Source organism: Cylas formicarius, unplaced genomic scaffold (assembly GCF_029955315.1).
Source record: "Cylas formicarius isolate icCylForm1 unplaced genomic scaffold, icCylForm1.1 PGA_scaffold_7__23_contigs__length_41026272, whole genome shotgun sequence".
Classification (NCBI taxonomy): Eukaryota; Metazoa; Arthropoda; class Insecta; order Coleoptera; family Brentidae; genus Cylas; species Cylas formicarius.
In genome coordinates this window covers 8,372,737-8,396,126 of record NW_026844352.1, presented here as the reverse complement: position 1 = coordinate 8,396,126, position 23,390 = coordinate 8,372,737, and the positions used below count along the sequence as shown (strand labels likewise).

The 23,390-nt window shown below is 32.1% G+C and overlaps 1 protein-coding gene across 3 annotated transcripts in view; it reads right to left on the bottom strand.

The window, feature by feature from the left end:
* LOC132705524 (teneurin-a) overlaps positions 1-23,390 on the bottom strand; it is a 737,223-nt gene that overhangs the window by 45,904 nt on the left and 667,929 nt on the right. For all 3 annotated transcript variants that reach the window (XM_060676144.1, XM_060676145.1, XM_060676146.1), the window contains 2 exons: positions 20,199-20,345; positions 17,913-18,120 (listed from right to left, as the gene is read on the bottom strand). In XM_060676144.1, the coding sequence (XP_060532127.1) occupies positions 17,913-18,120; positions 20,199-20,345 (355 nt within the window). The remainder of the gene's footprint in view (positions 1-17,912; positions 18,121-20,198; positions 20,346-23,390) is intronic.

The following is a 23,390-nucleotide window of genomic DNA, read 5'->3' as shown; positions in this document are numbered from 1 at the left end:
CCTCCGATGGTGCGAAACTCTGCCGAGCTCGGTCCCCACTCTTCTGCAGCCTCTAATGGGACGTCTTTATAGGCTGCTTCGCGTATCACATAGATAAAAAAACTGGGACTGAGATTCAAGACATGTCGTCTTGTACTGTTTGATCTAACCATATAGCTACTAGATGAATTGAATATAAAGGCTGTTTTTTTAGACAGGAAAAAATTATACACTCTGACACGACAAGATGTTTAGTTACGAAAGTACTTGTGTTTTTAGATTCATTCAATTTATCTACAGTACAATAAATCCCAACAAACTGAAGAAAATGAAAATAATGCCGAAAATAATATTTTCTTAGTATTTCAATGAAATAAAAGGGAAGTTATAAACTGTATTTACGATTACGATAAATATTATTATAAATGAAGGTTTCATTTCGTTACTTTAATCACAAAAAATGTTATCTCAAGAATTGCTTATGTGCATACATTATTTTTTACTTTAGTTTCACCTCCTTGGCACTAACTTTGGCAAACACCCTGTATATTTGGGACGATAAAAATTTAAAAGTTTTAATGTTTGTCGCTCATCGAGGTGAAAGATCGACAAGCACTTATATCGCAAGAGAGTAAGAAAAGTAAAAGTGAATAATGATGTAAAATAATTGACAAAAACTGAGAGTTTAATAAAAACATACCCCGTGCCTCGATCTATTCCGGACAGGAAACGCCAACATTACAAAATTAATAAATGACTACCTTTCAGAATGATTAATCATAAACTCTCGGCAGCAATAAAGCCGAATATTTGGTGAGCAGACATGTAGGTAGATATATAAATTTTAACCCCTCTTCTGGAAACTGAACATCCAGCGGTTTCCATTCGACTACAAATTGGCTGTATTTGTGGCTGATTCGAGTCATTTGCAGTAACCATAAATAAAGCCTCAAGTTTGTAAATTTATTGTTCATGTAAGTTGTGGGTACGTTATGTTTAGGGGAAATTTATGACGCAGATGAACAATGAAGAAATTTACAGATGGCGATTGCGACAGAGCTGAGAGATAACATTCATTGCAACGGAAAATAAAGACGGGTTACGCCTCTTGCAGTTCTACAATAATTCCGCCAATTTGTCAGTTACACAGTGTTGTGTTTTTTAGGCCATATAGTATATATAGTATAGTTTATGATTAGCAAGCAATTTGGAATATTTTTTTAGCATTTTGATACAAAATTTTGAGGAGACGTATCGGGATGTGCGATATACTGGGTGACTCTTATTAAATCGGTTATTCGTGAACGGTTCATGAGATTTATTTCAAATTATACAGACATAATTTGAACGGCAGAATAGACACTCGATTTTAATTAAATCTCCTTTACGCTTTGCCACTTTATAACATTCACATTATAGTTTAACTAAATCTTAGAGGGTAATTAAAAAATTTGATTTTGGAATAAAAAATTAATTGCACAACCCTGAGGATCGTTATATTTTCAAATATGGTGAGAAATATATCCCCAGTTTATTCGAGTTTGTTATCAATCTTTCTTTTTTTTCAATGAAACTTCCATACTTCTATAAAACTTCTGGATTCCTTCCGCGTCGATTTTTGCCGGTTCGAGGCAACAAAAACCAACGCAGGAGGAATCCAGAACTTTCATAAAAAGTAACATTTACATTGAAAATGTTATACAACAAACACGAGTTACTGAGAACCAACCTTAATAAATATTTTAGTATACCAATTACTACACTCCTCTCAATAATTTTATATTGCAAATTTTAACGAGTATATTTAATTTGATTTGATGAAAATCAGCGTCTACACAACGACACTTATGGTGAACCAGAAATGGATTGTTAGCTCGATTTTTGAATCTGTTCTATCGAACTAAAATATTTTGGACTATGCAACGATATGTATGCTTCTAACAATAATATAATGGAAACATCGTTAAATTAAGTGGTATACACTATATTGTCATACATTTTTTGAATGACGGAGACTGAGAATGAATGAAAGAGAACGTCAAATTTTTATTGTAGTTTGCCTCCTATATTAGACTTATTTGGACAAATTCATTTCATAGTACACTGGGTCGCTTGAAATTAATAAACTAGTAGTAGTGCGGTTTTCGAAATAATAGTCAGAATTTTGAATCATTGAAAATTTCAAATGAAGCCTTGGTGAAACGTCTACGAGATAATAATGAATATAACAAACAGACAGAGAATATTCGGTAACAAATATTCAGGAATTTCAACGAAATGTATCCCTGTATGAAAAAAAAAGAAGGCGTTGTGATTGATTGTGAAAAAAAAATTAGAGGAAACTAGAATTTCACACACGTGAACGTTTTGGTGTACTTGCCAGCATATCCCCAAGCGTCCATCGGAACTGGAACAACTTATGATTTAGGTACAAAACTATGGCATCTCGCAAAAACAATTAACATAGTAAACGATCAGTTACTCTTAAACACGGTATGATAGGATAAAACGATTTTTGGAATTGTCGCATTATTTCAAAAACCTTGCATCTATTAAAAAAAATTACGTTTTAGATTTTTAAATAATATACTATATACTGAAATATAAAGATAAAGTACGGCAAAAATAATGTTGCCACATGTTATTGTTGGAAGCGGCAGCATTGCATTGTGCGAAATATTTCGGTTCCAGAGAGATTTTCAACAAGAATCTCTTTCCGGTTCTCATCAAACTTCTAGCCTACCATCTATCGCGCAGGTACCAATTAGCAGAATACGAATGTCACCTCAACATTATAGGCAATTCCAGTGGGTTTTGCATAATAATGAAAAAACAAGATTTACAGCACGATAGAGAAACGAATAGCCGTTTCGCTATAATGCAAATATAAAGGTTTCGTTGTGGCATGTCGCAAATTCCTACTCATTGCTTCTATATAAGCCTTATACTTTGGGGCCTTCGTGTTTCGCGTTCGAGTTTAAAATTAACACGCGAAAACATTCATATACGTGACAATTACTGTAAACCTCCAAGAAGCTTTTCTAATTCAATTTATGTAAAAAGCATGAACGAGGAAAGTGAAAAAAGTACACATATAAATTAATTTACGTTAGTTTACGATAACGAAAAATAGTGGACAAACACAGGTCGGGTCAGGTCAATATAGACTGAGCTTGAGCTTCGCAGGCTTGAACATGTTAGTCCCGTGAATTTACATACTATAAAACGATCCTAGAAAAAGGTGACTCGAGCGGAAACGCTATCGAGAAAGAACGTTTATCGCTAATCGATCTACAGTATGTTAACTCGACAACTGACTAACGAGTAAATGAGTATTTATATGGTAACAGGCGACACACGGACAGACGGACAAACAGTCAGACAGAGAACGAACATGGGGAGATGCTGCCACTTACCGCGGTGTAAAGGAGTTCCAGAACTCACTATGAGGTTGCAGCAGCGACACAGGGAACACAAGAGACAGGACAATTACTAATCACACAGTAATACTAACGCTAGGCCTGCACGAGATTATTTTATATATATAACCATTATGAAAGCTTTAAACTCTGTATCTTTTATTTGCCGCGATCGTTGTTAATTTGAACGAAATTGATCGCAAATACGCATCACGAGATGGAAGATACAGCAGGCTCCTTCACGTGCAGTTGCGCATGTACTACTACAAGCTTTGGATCGCTAAAATAAATGGAACGAGCGAAAGCGAAATTAATTCCGATTTTCCTATCAACATGAAGACGATACATAACTTCTCGAAGAGATCTTTTTTGTAACTTAATTATTACTACGAATTCCTTTCTGGTGCCGTTCGTACATATTGTATTCAAATATTGGGAATGTGATGTTCGAGAGAAAAATGAAACGCATTTATTTTGAGGATCCAAATAATTCGCCCAGTTTCACTATCAAACGGTCCTTAGTGACGACACAATATGACGGACACACATTTAAAATCGGAAACTAAAGTGACAAAAATAATAAAAAAAAAACTATAATCTACAGACAAATGACAGACACAAGTTAAGGCAAATATAGATTTACGCTACTGGCAAACAGACAGACAGGGAAAATGTTGGATGGAATTAGACGACACGACTAAATATACAAAGTAAGCTACATACGTTGTTAGTTATTTATTGGAGCGGGCTCACGAGTTTTATAAAGCTATTAGGTATATCAGGCATGTATACACTGCCCCATAAATTTGTCGATCCGTTGCAATCTTTCGAAATTTCGGGGAATGTAATAAAAACAATGTTTCTAAGTTATTATGGCGATGTTCACAGTCTAGGTGGTTCTACGGGGCAGATTAATTTTTAAAATTTGGAGTTTCCGCCGCTAAAGTTTGTCTTAAGTAAGGTATATTGTCCAACGTGAGTAATTTCATATAACTGGCCTCAAATTAAAGCACCATTCGAAAAAACGCTATCCGTTATCCATAAAAACCAGTCAAACGTCAAGATAACTTAACAAAGTGGAAAACATTGTATTCATTACACACGCGATAATTGATATAAGGAAATGTTTTTAAAAATCTCTTCAGCAGAATGTTAAAGAAAACATCATCCACGGTCCTCCAGAAAATATATTGTTATTTTTATCGCAACCCATCAAATAATACGCTGACGAAACATAAATCAATTTATTTTTGACTCTCCTCAACGATAATTGAGAGTAACTCTTATCGATAGTGTAAATAACGAAAGTAAAACTATTTGGTGATCAATTCGCCACGATATATATATATATATATATATATATATATATATATATATATATATATATATATATATATATATATATATATATATATATATATATATATATATATATATATATATGTTAGACTGGTCAACAAAAATCAACTCTTTATCATTCAGAATTATGAAAAAATAATCTTGAAAGTTTAGTATTCTAAATTTGTTAGTCCTGATCTCATTATTGCGCCAAAACAGCCAAACGACTGCGGCAAAACTTTTTTTCTGGATATGTTTTTGTAGGAAGTTGTAAAAAAAACTATGATTAAAAATTTTCATTAGACGAGCGTCTGCCAGAAATTAAGCCTTAAACATTAATTTTTTAATTGTGTTACATTTTTATAAATTCAATATACAAAAAAGAACAATATTGATTTTTGTCCTTTGTTGTTTCATTGTTCTAAAAATGGACTACTTTTATTAACAGATACGAATTCGTCTATATTAACCATTATAATAACTGATGTGTACAATAGTGTAAGTAAATAAGATAATCGTAGTTTTTTTGTTTATTTTAAGTGATTATTGAGAATTGGATAAAAAAGTAAAGGATTTATTTTTTTCTTCAAGTTCAATCAATTCAATTGAGTTATTTGTTAGTAACACAATTCGAAAAAAAAATTAAATCAAAGAAACTTATTAATATTGTTTATGACTTGATTTCTTGGAAACGGCTCTCCTAATAAAAATTTTTAATCGGAGCTTTTTAACAGAAAATTGAATTTATTTATTTGAATATATTCAGATAAATGTTTTTACACCAATCGTTTGGCTGTTTTTATGCAATAATGAGATCAGAACCAATAAATTTAAAACAAATGATAGAACTCTTCCCATTAACATTAAGGGCACAAGCTTACATGATATCTTTTTTTTCAAAATTCTGAATGATTTTATAGATACACTTTTCATAAAACAAAATAGTCAATTTGTTAGGCCCAGTCTGATATATATTTTCTTACTTTTAAATGATTTTTTTTTACTTAAAAATTACCTTACTTCACTATAGCTTTAAAATATATAATATTTTTCCTTTCTATTTTTATTTAGGCAAGTTACGTAATAGTGGATAAATTATTTCTGCAGCTATTAGCTTAGCTAGTGGTGCAATTAATAGACGGTACTTTAAGGCATCCCCCACGGAAGATATTGGAATGTGACATCAATAATGATTTGATAAATTCTATTTCTAAAATTTTTAAGGCTTGACAAACAACTACGATCCATAGTGTCATAAGCACCCTCAACAAAAGCCCAAACCCAGTATGCGCTATGAGTGAATTCTGGCGCACAAAATTAAAATATAGCCCACCTTTACCGTAAAGTAATAAATTAATTAAAACCACTGGTGAGGTTTCAAGTGTTAGGGCCGTATATCCTCAGCCCATAATTCAATAAAGTAATTGGCAGGCGAGAAATCCGAAATTGATTACCCAATCAAGATTAATCGATCAAAAGATAATGAAGTGTCAGGTGGTCGATGGGATATTCGAGTCCAGGAAATCGCCCAGTAACGCGATATTTTTAAAAAAGTGAACGCTCCCATTAAGACCATTCCGAAGCTGTGAAAAACAACTAACAATGACTGCTTACCCTGTACAATTAATACTGATATTTCTAATACTTACACAGAGACTGTTGTTTGCTTATAGTTTGACTTTCGAACGATGCGTATCGATCGTTTTAAGTTTTCTTTCCGTTCTTTCGCGACGGAAGTCTAAGTCGTACAAATGGGATAAACAAAATGTTTCGAATGCAAATGCGCCTATTGCGATGTAAATCGTTTGCCAGTTATCGATAACGACCGATCAACAAAACAAACCATTTTTTCCGCCAAAATTAAGATCGGGCATGTCGAATGTAATTTCTATAAGTAATTTAAGTGTTTATATTTTTTTTAAATTTAAGTAAGTCATAGTTCAGGAAAATTTTCTATAGGGCTGTTTTAGTAAATATATTCAAAAATTAGTGACTGGTAAAAGCGAAGCGTTTGATAACTTTTGAACAAAATAATCTGCAACCTGAGTCGAGTAAATGAATCGATTTTGCGGATCTTAGATATTTCGGGTATACGATGTAAGAATCTTGACTGGATTGGGGGTGTTTTGATGGATCGATTTTTGTTTCTTCACATAATGTTGGACGAACGGAGAACATAAATTCATTTAGTCATCGTATTGAGATGGGTGTCCCGTAGGGGGATGTGTGCAAATGATATGACATTGGTATTATCTGAAAGTGCTGACGTGTAAGTTACGGAATGAATAATTGTAACAGTTGAAAGAAATTAGGGAATAAATAATTAAGATACTTCACAGATAGAAAAAATAATTTTTATTTCAATTCAAAAAAGACCCAAACTATTTCATAAGTTTCAGAACTATCAGAAACAATGTAATAATATTAGTGTTTTCTTAGGCGCATGCAAATAGTTACAATTAAATTTCTTGGGCTAAGTTTCAACAAGTTAAAAGAGGAAAGCTTATTGCAATAATCAAATATTAACTCTTAACAGTGTAAACTATTTATTTATTAATCATCGAGATATTTTCTTCAGTATGTATAATGTGACGGCTCCTTCCCTTGGTGGGAAGTATCCGTAAATGCTCAAATGGTATTTCTGACTCAAGAACGTATTTTGTGACTTTCAGGGGTTTGTTTGCCAACAGTGACTAGCCTTTTTATTTTTGAAAATATTAATTAGTAAATTTAAATTACTAGGTTAGTGGGTAATGTGGATCGCAAGTGTATGAGAGGGGGTACTCCATAGTAGGCTGTATACCTTGATGGTCGTATTTAAGTTTTTAGGATAACTCAACAATTTGACAATTCTCATACAACTTCGCAATTGTTCCTAGGAAAATAAGTAATTATAATATCAAGAAAACTAACGCTTTAGTTTAGTTTACCTTTAAAAAATAAAATTATAAGACCATCAGAGCAAAGTTGTGAAGTATGTATCTGCTTTGCGAGAAAAATCCCTTACCCTTAGTTATAGTACTGTATTAAAGCTACTTGATTCTGTTACGAGAAATATGTCTTTCTAATTTGGTAGTCATAGGGGTATGCCGATGGAATAGAAAAATTCCAAAGAAATTTCTCGAAGTTCCTAACTTTAAAAAGTTAAATTAGGACAAACGATGTTGAGAATATTTATTGAGGTATGACAGCTGTTTCTGCTACACCGTGCCTTTTTCACATGCAGAACATTACAGTTTTTCGACGTCTATAAATATAAACTGGTTGTAATGAATTTTTTAAATTGCAGTTATTGCAGCAACGGGGATGCATTCAAATCCAATTGGTCATTATGTAATAAATTTGTATATCTCTTTTTGTTAATCTCCATGACTTCAAATAAGTTTAATTTATTAAATCATTAAGTTTAAATGAATGGCATAATTAGAATCCGCACTTTTTATGCACTCCTGTGTATTCGTCAATGCTTTTCTTTAATGTTCTACCTGTTTGTCCGATATAAATTTTATAACGTGTTCTACATTTTAACATGCAAACTCCGGATTTTTTAGTTTTTTTTTATGATTTAATTTAATTTTTTTTTAATTTCATTGATTTAAAAATTTTGGAATCCGTGTTTAATATGGGGTAAATGGAGTTCCGAGTTATTTAAAAACGTTTTTTAGTTACAATCTTATTTATCAATCATTGTTAAAAGTTATTTCTTTTCTCAAATTTCGTTATTTTTTAAAACTTTCTGTTGAAAGTGGTATGTTGATCATTCTGTGGATAAAAGAATGGAAACATTTTGTGCGTGTAAGAATGATTTGAGTGACTATGTATCCGTCCGTCTCCGCAATCTGTTTTGTTGTTTAGTTATGGTTAAGTTAGTTATAGTTAAGTCCAGTCCATGGTCTTGATCGTGAATTTCATACAAAAAGGCCTGTGATTGTTTTCATTTTCAGTGAAACAAGCAAAAACAACACCCAAATATTTATACCACCAAAGAAAAGTTCGGATTTTAATCATGCCATTCGTTTAAATTTAGAAGTACACCAATAAATAATTTAATAGATTTTTTCTACGACGTTCTTCTAGGATCGTTTTTGAAGCTTGGCAAATCAAAAAAAAGTCCCTATTTATTATTTTTTTTTACATTTATTGCAAGGCCAAGGGAGTTTCTAGCTCAAGATATATTTTACCTTACTCTTTCGACAAAAAATAACTCAAAATTCTCCCCGGACTATTACTTACTCAAGTTGTGACATCCGGAAGGATAGACTGGATATTTTTCTATGGTGATTTCAGTGAAATTAAAAAATGGGTTTGATATTTGCACCTAATTTATATTATCATTATGAAGTAAGTACTTTTTGTTATTTAATGTTGCTATTTGGTTGTTGATTTGATTAATTTTCTGACATATTGTTGTGGATGTAGTCCTCTCATCTCCAAGTGGATTGGGTTGTTTGATGATTAATGAAATACCAAACACCAAAACAAAATAAAATGATAAACAAAACTGAGTAGACGAAAGAGATGAGAGTTTACTTTTTTTTTCAGCCACTGTGTCGGAATCATCGTCACGGATACAAAAAGATTCATAAACGTTAAATGCTGGGTTGCATACTTGTGATTATGTTGCCGAGGGATCAGAAAAAGTGGAGACAAAACTGTTGAAATAAAACAATTTCAGATTTCAAACACAGAATAAAAACTCATAGAAAACCACAACGCATCAAAAATCCCTATAATTTTTCGAGCAAATTAGTGCAATTTCCACAGGAGCTTTAGTGGTAGTGATGATTTTATTTTATCGATACATTTAATGACTAATAAGTTGTTTGGAGAAAAATCCCCTTCTTTATTGTAATTTCAATTCCATCATCACGAACCATTTTAGAAATTTTAAATAAATTATATTTTTTTGCGTAGATAGAACCGATAGGGCCAAAACTTCAATAACTTCAAACACAATATGTATCCGCAATTATTCTAGAAACTAACCATATTTAGAACTAGAAATATATTCGACATGCCCAGGATCCAATTGCAGCAGCAACTTTCTCGATTAAAATTACTGCCCAACTAATAATTCAAACCTTAAAAAAATCAAATAAAAAGCAGCAAAATAAAATACAATTAGGCCAAACCGGTTAGTCTAAAAGCTCAAAAATGAGAGAGACCGGAAGGATCGCGATGCCGATTCGAGCTACAAAATTCGGCCGAAGGTAAAAAATCCTGGTGGGAACATAATCTAGGAAAAATAATATTCGTTCTGGGTATTCCAATTTTCATCGCAATTTCTTTTCGGGTTTTAATAATATGAAAATCGATAGCGAATCTAGCGATCGCTAGTAATTTTATGTTACGTTACATAATGGTTTTGCATAAACAAATTAATCGGTTCCGAAGATGGATGTGTGCGCGGAGAGAAGTCAGGGAAAGCAGCATGCTCAACTTGTGTCCACCACCATGTCTTTTGATACATACCTAAGTCTATTTTTACTCAGATTTTTCTACAGCGATATAAGAGGGAGGGAGAGAGAGAAAAATAATACCCGTGTACCTAGATTTTATATAGTCTATATCGCTTGATTGAAATATCTGTTTTATTTTTTGCTCGATAACAATTTAGAGGATTTTTCGTAAATATATTTTCAGTCATTTCTGGTCCTGAGTGCTAGAGTTACGTATACAATCACTGTTGTTAAGTCGAAGTAAACTTAATAAATTTACTGACAAATTTTAGTTTGTCCAGATTGCAGTAAAATTGAGCAGATAAAATTAGCTGTAAAATCGTATAAATAGTGGCCATTGGCTTTTAGATAGAGATACCAGCCTTAATGATATATGTGTTCAGTGGTTGATTTATAAAGGAATATTGCAACTACGAACAAACAAATCTGGGAATTATTTTATGAAAACCAATTTAAAATCAAATAAACATCACTTCTGCTGTTTTCTGTGTAACGTGACTCAGCCTATTGGAACTTCTTTATTATATTTTTAAAGATATCTTGTTAGCTTTGTAATTTTACATGACCCAATGAAGCAAAGTTCTTAGTGCTCTCTACACATTAACATTAAAAAAAAGAATTTATGGACGTATTAAATAATAAAGAACTTTCTACTCAAAGTGCAGAACAATAGAGAATCGAGTTTTAGGAATCAATGACAACTTTTTGGACAACAATTTTATCGTTAACCCTTTTGACATTACTATTATATTTTTTTTCAATTCAAATTAATAAGTTTATTGACAGACAAGAATCAGTCAGTTTTTTGATATTTCCCTTGTCTTCAGTAATAAAGTAAAATTGTAATAACAGAGTGATGAGCAAGCTATCAAAATACTGACACCTTTACAAAGAGTTTATACAAAATTGCAAAAGGTCAATATGGGGTCCATAAAATCATTATTTGATGATTAAAAAACAAGATGAAGCTCAAAAACTTCCAATGAGAATATATTTATAGAAAGAAAAGAGAAGGAAAATTTAAACCAAAGTGTAAGTTTTAATACTAACAGGAAACAGTTTGCTTTGAGTGTAGGAAAAAAATGCATATCAAGAGTTTACGAATATCTTGTTGCATATATGGAATCAACGAAAATTTTAGACAAGTTCCATGCGTGAGTGTGGTTTAGTTTCTGAGGTGTACAGACCTGTATGTAGTCCTAAAATATTGACCAATTTAATTTTGTCAGAGAAAATCCCTCAGTCTCTTCCACTAAAATTGTATTAATTTAATTCAAAAAGCAACATATTTCTGCTTTCAGCATCCAGGATATGAATTTCGAAAAGTGGGTTAAAAGGATTAAATTAATTTCATCCTACAAACGCCGTCAAGTTTAAAATCCAAATAAACAAAAGTTAGTTCCGGCAAGTACTAATGATATTTGAATAATTTTAATACCTACCATGAATATCTTGGCCGTTGAAGATGACCTATAACCGAAACCGACTTAAATTCCTCCAAATTTAGTGGAAGGGGTTGTTTTCTTTGATACATTTATGTGTTATTTGTGAATTTGTAATTTGTTGGAGAAAACATTTAACTCCTACACCTTAACAACTAGGAGATTTGTATACGTATATCCATCAACCAGAATCGTGATTAACACAGACCAGAAAAAACGTTCGTCTCGGTAGCAAAAGTAATTTTTTCTAATTATTTGAAAAGGATTCGCAATCTGAGCGACAGCTCGGGTCGGATTACACGGGTAAAGACAAACACAAAGGAATATTAAGACGAGACACAAGGGTAATATTCCGAGGCGCCACAAAATTCTCCGGTAATGAAAATCTTTGCAAACTGCAACAATACCGTACGGTCTCCGGCGGGTTAAATGTGTAAAAGTTCGTTGCCCCGGAAAAAAATCTAGTCAACTTGTAAGACGAATTTTAACGCAAAGTCGACGCATCTCTCGTTTTTGCTCACTTTTAGCTTCTAAGAAAAAATACAATATACCAGCTCATTGCACATTTTCCCAGATGTTATAAGAGAAACTACTAGCTAAAATTAGACTTTGAGGAGTGTTTTCAACCTAATTAAATTAAAATATTCGTATCATTTACAACATGTACTTATGGAAGAAAATTAGAAAAATACGAATATGCGATCATTAAAAGAAAATTTTGAAATTTTTGAAATTATTTCTTATTCATAGTTCAAAAAATTTTTGGTTTTTCTGACCCGTTTCTCTTAATAATTATTTCCATTTAATAAGAGGCAATTATTTTTTTATTTATCAATGCCTAATAGAAAGTATATCTTCGACGTGTTTTGCCAAGTAATCATAGAATGATTTATAATCTATCGGTAGTGTCTTTTTTATGAATGATTTATATGGTGTCTAATTTTCATATGCACTTTATGTATTTGAAGAAGGAATTTTCTAATTTTTGAATAATTTTGGTTAGTTTCTTTAAATGCGAAGCGATCGTGAAAACTTTTTTTTGCAACAAACGCAAAAAATCGGAAACCATTGGCAAAAATCACGCATATCTATTATAAATTGTCATTTCCTGTTTAGCCATTTGAGATGCGCTAATTCATTTAACGCCTGTTTGAGCAAGTAAGCTAAATCGGTTTGACGCCATTAACCGGAAACGTGACCTGCTTCTGGTTTAATTTCTAGAGGCCCAGAACAACGACTGTATGTATCAGCAATTCTATATTATCGTTTCTAAACGTTTATTCATTATAAGTTCTAATTAACAACTCAGTTTGTGTGGACAGTCTTATGGCATTGCTCCGAATTCGTCTCTCATTTTAAGATACACGTTATTAAGGTAATATTTTAATTTTATGTTGTTCACAAAATGATACGATAGTATTTCCTATGCTAAAGGATTATTGACAACATCCTCTAACTATGCATTTTGAAAAGTCCCTCCAAATTAGTTGAGACGTCACCAAGTTCACTGTTCCTGCGATTCAATTGTGTCGTAGCGTACTTAGTACTGGTACTGGCAATGACAAAAAATCTTAAGGAATTAGACCATAAGAAATTTGTTTAAATGTTTTTAATACTAATCTCTTATACAAAAATGCACTTTTCTGAAAAAAAATTGTGTTACGTTTTGAATAAAAAATACAGTGACGATTTTTTCTAAACAACTTTTTTTGGCTACGTAAAACATGTACGGAAAACTTCAAAAAATTGGCTAAGTCGCATGTAAAAATCTTCAATCCGTTGAATAGTTATTTGAACAGATCAACGCAATTTTTAGTTAATTTAGAACTATTTAATACTTTTTCAGTAAAAATTTAGTTTAAAAGATTGACTAGCTTTTATTTTGAAAGTCTTGGAAAAACGCAGTAGCTGGTAATTGTGATAGGGAATAGAGGAGGCTGCATCAATGTGGTGGTATTTTCTCATCTTGAAAAATTTTTCAGAGCGGTGCTCCACAGCGAAAGAGACAGAAGGTAAAAAAATGTTTTATTGACCGATTTCTTTCCTTACGCGAGTATTGCTAAAGAACACCACAAGCGATGCGCCGTTGCCAAGTTCGGATGGTGATGGCTTCGATGGGGCTGCATAATTCCTCCTTATACAATCCCACAAAAGGGTACGACGAACTAATCGTGAAAAACATGACAGGTCATATTTGGACTTTCCGTACGGATTATCTTGCTCACAATTTTCGGCGAATTTAATTAAAGTAGCGCCTCGGGGGGATCGGGTAGGGGGGGCAGATTGGTCCGTGGTATCAGATAGGGGGAATAGAGCTCCGCTAAAAAGGGGGGGGGGGGGTGCGATGCCCGAGCCAGCGGTCAGGGTTGTGTGTTTGTAAAATATAACACCCCGACATCCGCTCAAACGTGCAGAAAGTGACTCCGGTGAGCGACGCGCTTGCGTGGATGACGCGCCATGTGCGTACGGTAGGTGACTGTTTCGATGGCTGCGACAAAAGATGGCAGTGAGATCGCGGGTCCCGTAGATTTCTATTTTTCCGTTCTATTGTCGAGTAGTTTCGTTTGTCCTTATTCGATTGGTGCATGTGACGTAGAATGTTTCCTCGCAAATCGAAATCATTCGGAATATATGAACAACTATGCCGAAAAAATGAGGCGCTAATGAAACATGTCGGTTAGGCTTGATTTTAAATAGGTCGGTTTATGTAAACATAATATCTAATTAACATAGGAGGCAGCTGCTGTGGAATAATTTTATATAACTATAAGAGTTGATGTTATTAATGACAAATTTTTAATATAAAAGTTATTGGTAAGAAATTTCTGCATGCATTGAAAATAACTCCAACGATACAGCATATCTCATAAATATCTCAGAGCACCAAACTTACTAATTTTAAATGTCATATTTGATATAATATTTCATTTTAAAATTTCTGAGAAAATTTCATCTTAAACTCTCTCAGGTGTCCCTTAAATAGCAATATTCATATCTTGAATATTTTTTAAAATATATTATATTATTATGAACACCAACCAATTATATCTTTTCAAAGCTGCAAAATTTCTTTTTTTCACATACAATTACTTTCCCCAGATATATTTTCAACGGTTTCCTTATTATTTCGTGTTTTATTAAAAGTCACCCGAAAGTTTTTTCTAGTATTGATTTTGAGCAAATTTGACATGTTATTGGTTTTATTTAGGTTAAAGGAGCGAGCGGACTCTGGGACTTATCGCCCAAATCATCTAATTTGCCGCCCGCTAGAATTTTCTCTGGAGCCCTAAATTTTGAATCATATAAAATTATTAGTAACCATTTTATATAAGTCCAATCTTCAGTAATAAATGTCTAAAATATTATTTTAAAATTAAGCAAACCATTATAAAAATAAGACGTTTGTTAGCAAATTGTAAGTCATCGTAACGTGTAGCAAGGGTTCACTTTTCAAAATCTAAGCCTAATCGATACTTTCCAAATACTCCCTATTATACATATCGAACTGACTCGATAGTAGAACTCGGTATAGCACATGATCCCACTGCCGCTAGCCGCTAGCCAACGCCGCCTCCACCTGCACTTTAGTCGCCTTTTCTCTATAACTATGTCCGCTATCGATGCTGCTGTCTTGACTTTCTTAATTTGATTTAAAAACATTAAGTTTGGTATTAAGGAAAAAACAAAGACTTCAAGACAAAATTTGAATTCACTTAAAATATATTGATGTGTATGTATGTAATTTGTATTTTCGTGGACAAGTAACAAATTTTTCATTTTAAATAGAACATCCTGCATTAATACACATTTTTGATTTCTCGAAACTTTCTAGTTTCTAGACATTATTTCATATTTATAACCAATTCGTAAGGCTAGGCGCATTTCTGACATATTTTGAATACATATATCATGTTGATTTCCTTATAGAAGAGGATCTAATTTAGTCATGTGTGTTGACATTTTAAAAATAAATAAATACAGGGTAATCAAAAGGTAACTATAAAATTTGAAAGAAAAAAATAGTTAAGTTATTTTTAAGGGCGGCCTTGAATATTTGCAAAAGTTCTAGATTTCGAAATAGTAACAATAAACCGGTTTCATCAAGTTCTACAGAAACGTCACTATTTTGGGTTGCTGTGAGTCTGGACATCAATGTTTGCTACCTAATTTATTTTCTGATTTATTATCTTCTGTCTTAAAAAAAGTACATAATGGGGAAAGTCCCAATGGTAAATGAAACAAATAAAAGAATAGTTTATTATTTGCAATATTCATAAAAAAATATATACATCTTGTTTCAAAACAAATTGAAAAAACTTAAGGAGGTTATTACTCGTTATAGCGGAAAAATAAGGTTTTAATTATTTAACTTAAAAACGAAAATAGATAGACAATAAAATATTGCGGAAGAATTACTATTGTTAAAACGCAAACACACTTTGTGCATATTTTTTTTATTATATCAAAATAAGTGGAGGATATTCATTCAGAATACCCCTATCATTCTTCTTAGCCACACTTAACTTTGAACATTTGAAAAAAGAAAATTAGTTTATTAGAAACTTTTTTGTTTCGTGTAATTTTTTGATATAACTTATGGTTCCCAAATTGTATGTCGAAAAAAGAGCTTTCCAGGAATTTCACTTTCACTTTTGCGTTAGTGTAATTCACCGTTATTGAATTGATCACTGAACAATTAAACGATGAAACTAATGAAACTAACTGAACAATGTCAAATAAAGCATAATAAGAAACACCTTAAGAAGTGACAGGAACCCACTAATTTTTTTTTATGTTGCTTTAGATTTTATTTCTTAAAATTATTTAAAACTGCAGGAGACAAGAGGTTCTAAATAAAACATAAAATAAAAGAAATATTTCTTTTCATGTCATTGCGTAAGTTTTTCCTAAAAAAAGAGGAATAGTAGGGGTAGTCCAATTCAATCCTGTCCACTTATTTAAGAAAATTAAAAAATATGCATATCTATTTTAGTTATGTCCAAAACGTTAAAATTTTTCTATTTTCTTATGGGTTTTTGGCCGTCTGAATATTTTCCCGCAATTATCAAAATGTTTCTGATGAAATTTGTTCGATGCTTAGAATTAAAAACAAATTTTAATAACTTCTGTGTTGGTAACATTGAGCATGATTTATAAGGGTTACAAAAAAGTATCAAATAGTAGTTTCCATTTCTGTAATGCTCGATTGCTTTTTTCTGTCATATTTCGTCACCTTCTTCTCAGCCAATTAATATCCGAATAGCATTTTTGCAAACGACAAACGTATTATTGCTAATAGTCAGAAATAATAGGCAACTTTATAAAGTAGCCTTTTTTCTAAATGCTCAATATATATGAGAAAATTATAACAAAGGGGTTTTAATTTTAAGATTAATGTCAAATTTTTGATACCAATGGACTTATTAATTTTTAAAATGTCAACACCGACTACTAAATTAGATCCCCTTGTAGAAGCATATCACTCCCAAGTATTTAGACCTGCAAACGTCATCCCTGCAATAGACATAGGATATTATATACAAAATACAAAAAATTCATAATATACAAGATAATCGATTTCAAATAAGAAATTACTTAAACACGAACATATTGCATAGATAAAAATATAAAATTGTGAATCCAAACAACCTGTGTTTCTAAGTTTTCTTGACATGGTTTGCATATTCTGAGATAAGATGTCATCTCGTAATAAACTGGCCCGTGTTGGGCCCTGATATAAATTTGCAAAATCAGAACGAACCGTTGCAATTGAATTACTGACAATCGCATATACAAAGCGGTAAACAGTGTAAAATAAGGGACGTCCCGTTACATGCCCGACATTATACAGATAAGGTCCAAACCACTTTATTTAAACAACATCCGATTAGGCTTCCCCGTTACACGGGTACGCCATATTTGATTACACTATTGATATTTTGCCGAACAGTGTGGATACAGGATTTGTGACCTGGTTTACATTTCTCCTCGGCTAGGATTTATGTCCCGGAGAAGACAAATGGAAAAAGATTTTCAAATAAAATCATCCCTTGCTCGCGCGGAATAGGACCGAAAGCTTAACGCGACATCGTAGACAGCCAATTTAAGATGATTTCCTTTCTTCCAACGAGGAAATATCAAATTAAGAAAGCATAACGGCAACATCGACTATAAATATAGTCGAAATTTCTATCGCGGCGCGACATTTGTTAAGCTCTATTAATTGGAAGTACCTATACTCCGTTTAGTTTCGCGATAAAATAGTTCAGACTTACCTTTCCGTGTACTCGTCGATGTGAGCGTACGACTGAACAGAGTTCTCCTCGATGAGAAACTTTACGCGCTGATAGAACGAGGCCGTGACTGAAGGCGGTTGTTTTCGTAGCAAAACCTCGACAGGGTCGTTGCTAGATATGCACATTATATGATCTTGGCAGCTCGGGTGAGAGCAACATTCGCTGTCCGAACAATCGGTCATGCCATCTGTAAAAACGCGAGTCATCGCGATTTTAACGGAAAAAACGAAAAAAATTAGGTTAGCTTTATACAACATTAGAAAGAACATAAGAACGAAAAAATGTATCGTAGTTTGATACAACATTAGAAGAGACCTGGTTTCACAACACTGTAAACACTCCGAAGTCAAGGTCTCAGAAAACTGTTTAGTTAAGCTCTAAAGAAGCCAACACGATTATTGGAGGAAACGTCAGCAAGTTGAACGCAACAACAACAGACTCAGGATGAATCCAGAAGTTTTTTAAATAGTAACAGTAGCCTGTGGAAGTTTCTTTGAAAAAAAAAAAAGTTTCAAAAATAATTATTTCGAAATTGCTACACGTGTTGCCAGCATACGGGCAGCATCAGACAAACAAACACGTCAACTCAGTTTATTAATAATTATTTTAGAGACCTATATAGTAGTCGCATAAAATAAATTCAAATCAATTCAGGAATATATAGAAAAACTGATATTTGAAGTTGACCCATATCATTTAAACCAATAAAGCTGAAAGCTGAATCTATATAGTAGTCGTATAAAATAAATTCAAATCAATTCAGGAATAGATAGAAAAACTGATATTTGAAGTTCACCCATATCATTTAAACCAATAAAGCTTTAGTTATTTTACTGGGATTTTGTCAAAGTTGATTTTTCCATTTTATCGGCTTATTATGGATTATGGATGCAGGGATGTAAAAACTTTTTGAAATACGACATTCTGATTTAACCATGTGGCCAAAGCGATATCAATCTATCTGAATAGTGTTAAAAAGAATCATTGGTCTCATTCGCAGATTTCGAAAGGAATTGCTCCTTCAAGTTTCACTATACTGTCATATCGTGTTTTATATACTTCATTTTGTATATAAACATACGAACAAATATATTCATCTTTGAGAAAATGAGAAATTTCTTTCCGAGCCTAGAGTTATGACTTGAGGCCCAGGAGTTTTGGAATAATTTCCTCGAGGATGTCTACGTGGTGCCAGTTCTCCTTCAAAAATCCTGTAAAATCAATCCCCAAATCATCCTGGTTGTGTGGCAATTTCTGGCATTGTGACTATAAAAAGTGCCCTCACTTGAGAAAAAGCATTCGCTGTCCCGTCAAATAAATAATTAGCCACGCGTTCGGCAACGCCAGAATGCAAATGTTACACCATATTAAATTTGTATCGATATATACTTGTGTTTCTTTAAGATCCTCAGTTTTTGAATCACCACTTTTCTTTTCAATTTTTCTATATATATATATATATATATATATATATATATATATATATATATATATATATATATATATATATATATATATATATATATATATATATATATATATATATATATATATATATATATATATATATATATATATATATATTAAAACAGAGAAAAAGTGATTAGGTAAAAGAAAGGCAAATGTTATAGTCTATGTGTCTATGTAACATACAGTTTTTGTGGACCTGACACTGTATACCAATTTCAAAGGCGGCATTGAGTTCTACTGAAAAAGTTATATGAAGGACGGTTTCACATTTTCGATAAGTTATATAATAGAGTACCTTAAAATGCAAATGAAAATTTTGTTAAAGCCATCTTTAGTTTCACGAAAAAGTTGTACAATGTCTTGAAAACCGCAAAAAATCGCTAAGATACAAAAGTACACAAAATGGGACATTGACATTAGTTTATAGAGAATACAAAAATGAATATAAATGGCATATTGGAATTTATTCGGCACTTCATACAAACATCCCCATTTCTCTCGGTTTAAATTTTAGGATCCTTATACACTCACAAGTTATTATATGCGTTGTAAATACATTTTTGCATTATTAAAAAGCCCGAACGCTGAAGGCTATGCTAACATGTCTAAAGGTTAGAGACACCCTTCAAAAATAAAATTCCGTGAAAGAAATGAAGTATATTTTGTTCGAAAAATTTGCTTCGTGTGTACCACTAAAAAATTTAAATTTTATTTGATAAAAATACATGTAGAAATTGCTTCGTGTCTACCGGGTTTAGCGTACAGTTGTTGTTATAAAAAAACGAAACGACATACCATGATCGTTGTCAACGTCGTCTTGACATTCCTGCTCCAACGAAATGCTGCAATCAAACCCTGCCCAGCCCTGGATGCAGACGCACTTGTACAAACCATCCTCCAGAGTGCATTGTCCATGACCCGAACATCCGTTCTCGCATCCGGCTATAAAGATAAACAAGGAAACTCATAAAGGGGATGTTAAATCTAAAAATTGCATTATCTGACAAAGGACGCTGCACAGAAAATCGCAGCGATTCACTACGGGCAAATCTTTCAAAGTAGCAATCAAAAATTATAAAATTGAATATTCTAAATTTCTGAAATTTGTAATGCTAATAATAATAATAATATTAATATATTTACCAAAACATTAAATAATATACAGTTATTCTACTTTTTTATAATACGACCAATATAATACAAACAAACCCACTAAAGAAATCTCTTGACGGATGTAACGTTATTTAATATATTATATTTTCCAAGATCTTGTAATACAACTAATTGTTTATATCGATAGAATTAAAATTATTACTTAACTAACAAAGTTTGTCTTAGGTTCCAGTTGATATAAACAATATAATAATTGAGTCAACAAGATAAAATCAACAGTTAAATAAATTATAAAAAAAAAATAATTAAAGAATAAATTAATTGCAGTTTTATACCTATTATTTTCATTCATTTTCTTGATATACTGACTTAATTTTTAATACACGCACTTAATATACATATTTCGAGAATCTATGAAATCGTGCATTAGTTAGAATTTAATTTTTTAATATCTTCAGGTAGGCAGTTATACAATTTTGGAGCAAGGTATGTATCGCATCACGATGCAATAGTCTTCTCGAGATCTGGAAATTTATATTTGTTGAGTTTGTTCCTTGTATTGTATTCATGGTCGATTTGGGGCAGAATATTTGATGCAGATCGAGAACTTTTGCCAAATCATATAATTCTTGGGTTGGGAAGAGCACTGTTTTCTTGTAAATTACTTTTAAGATCCATTATTGATTTTTTGCTAATTGGACAAAGGGATGCACCTACCCAGGCTATTATACTATATCTAATATGGGTTTCAACAAGTGCATGTTAGAGCAGTTTTTAATTGTGCCTAGTTTAAGATCGAAGACAAAAACTTGAATCCGGCTAAAAGTGCCCTAATCTATTTCACAACATATGCGATCTGAACATAATACTTTAGGTTACTATCCAGATATATACATAGATACTTTATAGGTTGTTTGGATTTTATTTGGACCATTTTGAGATTGATAGTAAATCTTAATATATTATAAGTAGGGATATTGCTGGCATATAACGTAAAGGGTAAGAAAACGGCGTTTTCACAATTTAAAGTCAGCAACATACTATCAAACCAACTCAATACAGTTTTAAAGTCCTCTTCAGTGATTAACTTAAGTTCTGTCCAGTTTACTGCGCTATAAATAGCTGCGGTGTCGTCAGCAAAATTCACAACCCGTCCTTTAATGTTTAACTTTAAAAACCCCGTTAATGAAATTAAGTTAAATTAAAGAGTATGGGATCACGTACGGTTCCTTGAGGAACTCCATATTTTAACTATTGGAATTCGCTCGTAATATTTTAACACATTATTATTGATTATTTAAGCAACTTTGTAATAATTAATAAGGAATGCATCTAAAGCCACTATCTTGCAGACAAGCTAAAAGTTGTTCGTGATCAACTGTGTCGAATGCTTTAGCCAGATCAAGAAATATACAGAGTGGTGAAACTTTTTGGTCAATACATTGGTTTATATTAGCAACTAATTCAGCTACTGCATTCTCTGTCGACCTTTTCTCTCTAAAACCATAACATACCATTTTCTGTTTTAATATTCTTTCAAATATTTTCGTAAAACTTGAAACCAGTGAAATCGGCCTGTAACTCAACACAGTCTCTGAATCGATTTTTATAAAGAGAATAATAGCTTCCTTAGGAATTGTCGGAAATACTCCTTCAGATAACGATTTGTTTATTAAGTATGTGAGAGGCGTCAGAATGAAGTCAGCGACCAACTTTAAGGTTTCAGATCGAACGCCATGCATTCCAGGAGCTTTATTATTTTTCAAGCCATTAATTGTTCATAGTGTATTTTCCTCCGTGATATTTGAAAGATAACATGAATTTTCCAGTCCCTGCATATTTTTTATTCAACTAATAAACAATCGCTATATCCTGGAATTTTCGCATTCCAGGCGGTGCCTCCGTGCCATATTTGGTAAACTTGTATATGTAAATCCAGTTTGGCCACAGTGTACAGTAATGTTAAGTTAAGACTTTAAAATACAGTTGGGTTTACTTTTAAATTAACAACAACAATAATAATAATAATTATAACATTTTATTTCCAACAGGAAACATGACCCAATTACAGGAAATATATATATATATATATATATATATATATATATATATATATATATATATATATATATATATTTCCTGTAATTGGGTCATGTTTCCTGTTGGAAATAAAATGTTATAATTATTATTATTATTGTTGTTGTTAATTTAAAAGTAAACCCAACTGTATTTTAAATTTTTTTTGTCCATATATTGACGTTTCGGTCTTCTATGACCTTCTTCAGAAAGGGGTACAGTCTAAAATTATGTTATAGTACAGTTCTTTTTTTTACATATACACAACGGAATTACAAAGAACCTTACCAAAAAGAGACAAACACAAATCTTAAAATTGAAGAGGTAGCATCATATGAAAGTTTATACTTTAAAAGCATTTGGTTTTGTCATAGTGCCTAGAAATATTATTGTTTTGGTTTTTTCCAACTATGAGAATAAAAAAGTCATACCCTTGATAAAAGATAAAAGTCCAACAAAAAATGATTTGTATACGGCACTCACACACATAATACACACAAATTTAACGAAACAGTTAAAATATATATAAGAGTTTAAAATAATAATAATAATAATAATACCGATACGCGAGGTTTGCTCGCGTCGACGTTACTGTAAAAACATCGTACGATGCACGATTGTTTTGGTGCAAGGTTCAGAGGATATACAGAGTGTTTTTGTTAATTTATAATTTTTTTCTTTTATTTATTTTAAATTATTTTTATATATTATAATTTTATATTAATATATCCCTATGTTGTTACTTCCATTGTTGTTTTATTTCAGAATGTTGCAATATAACTTACTGAGATTGTTGGT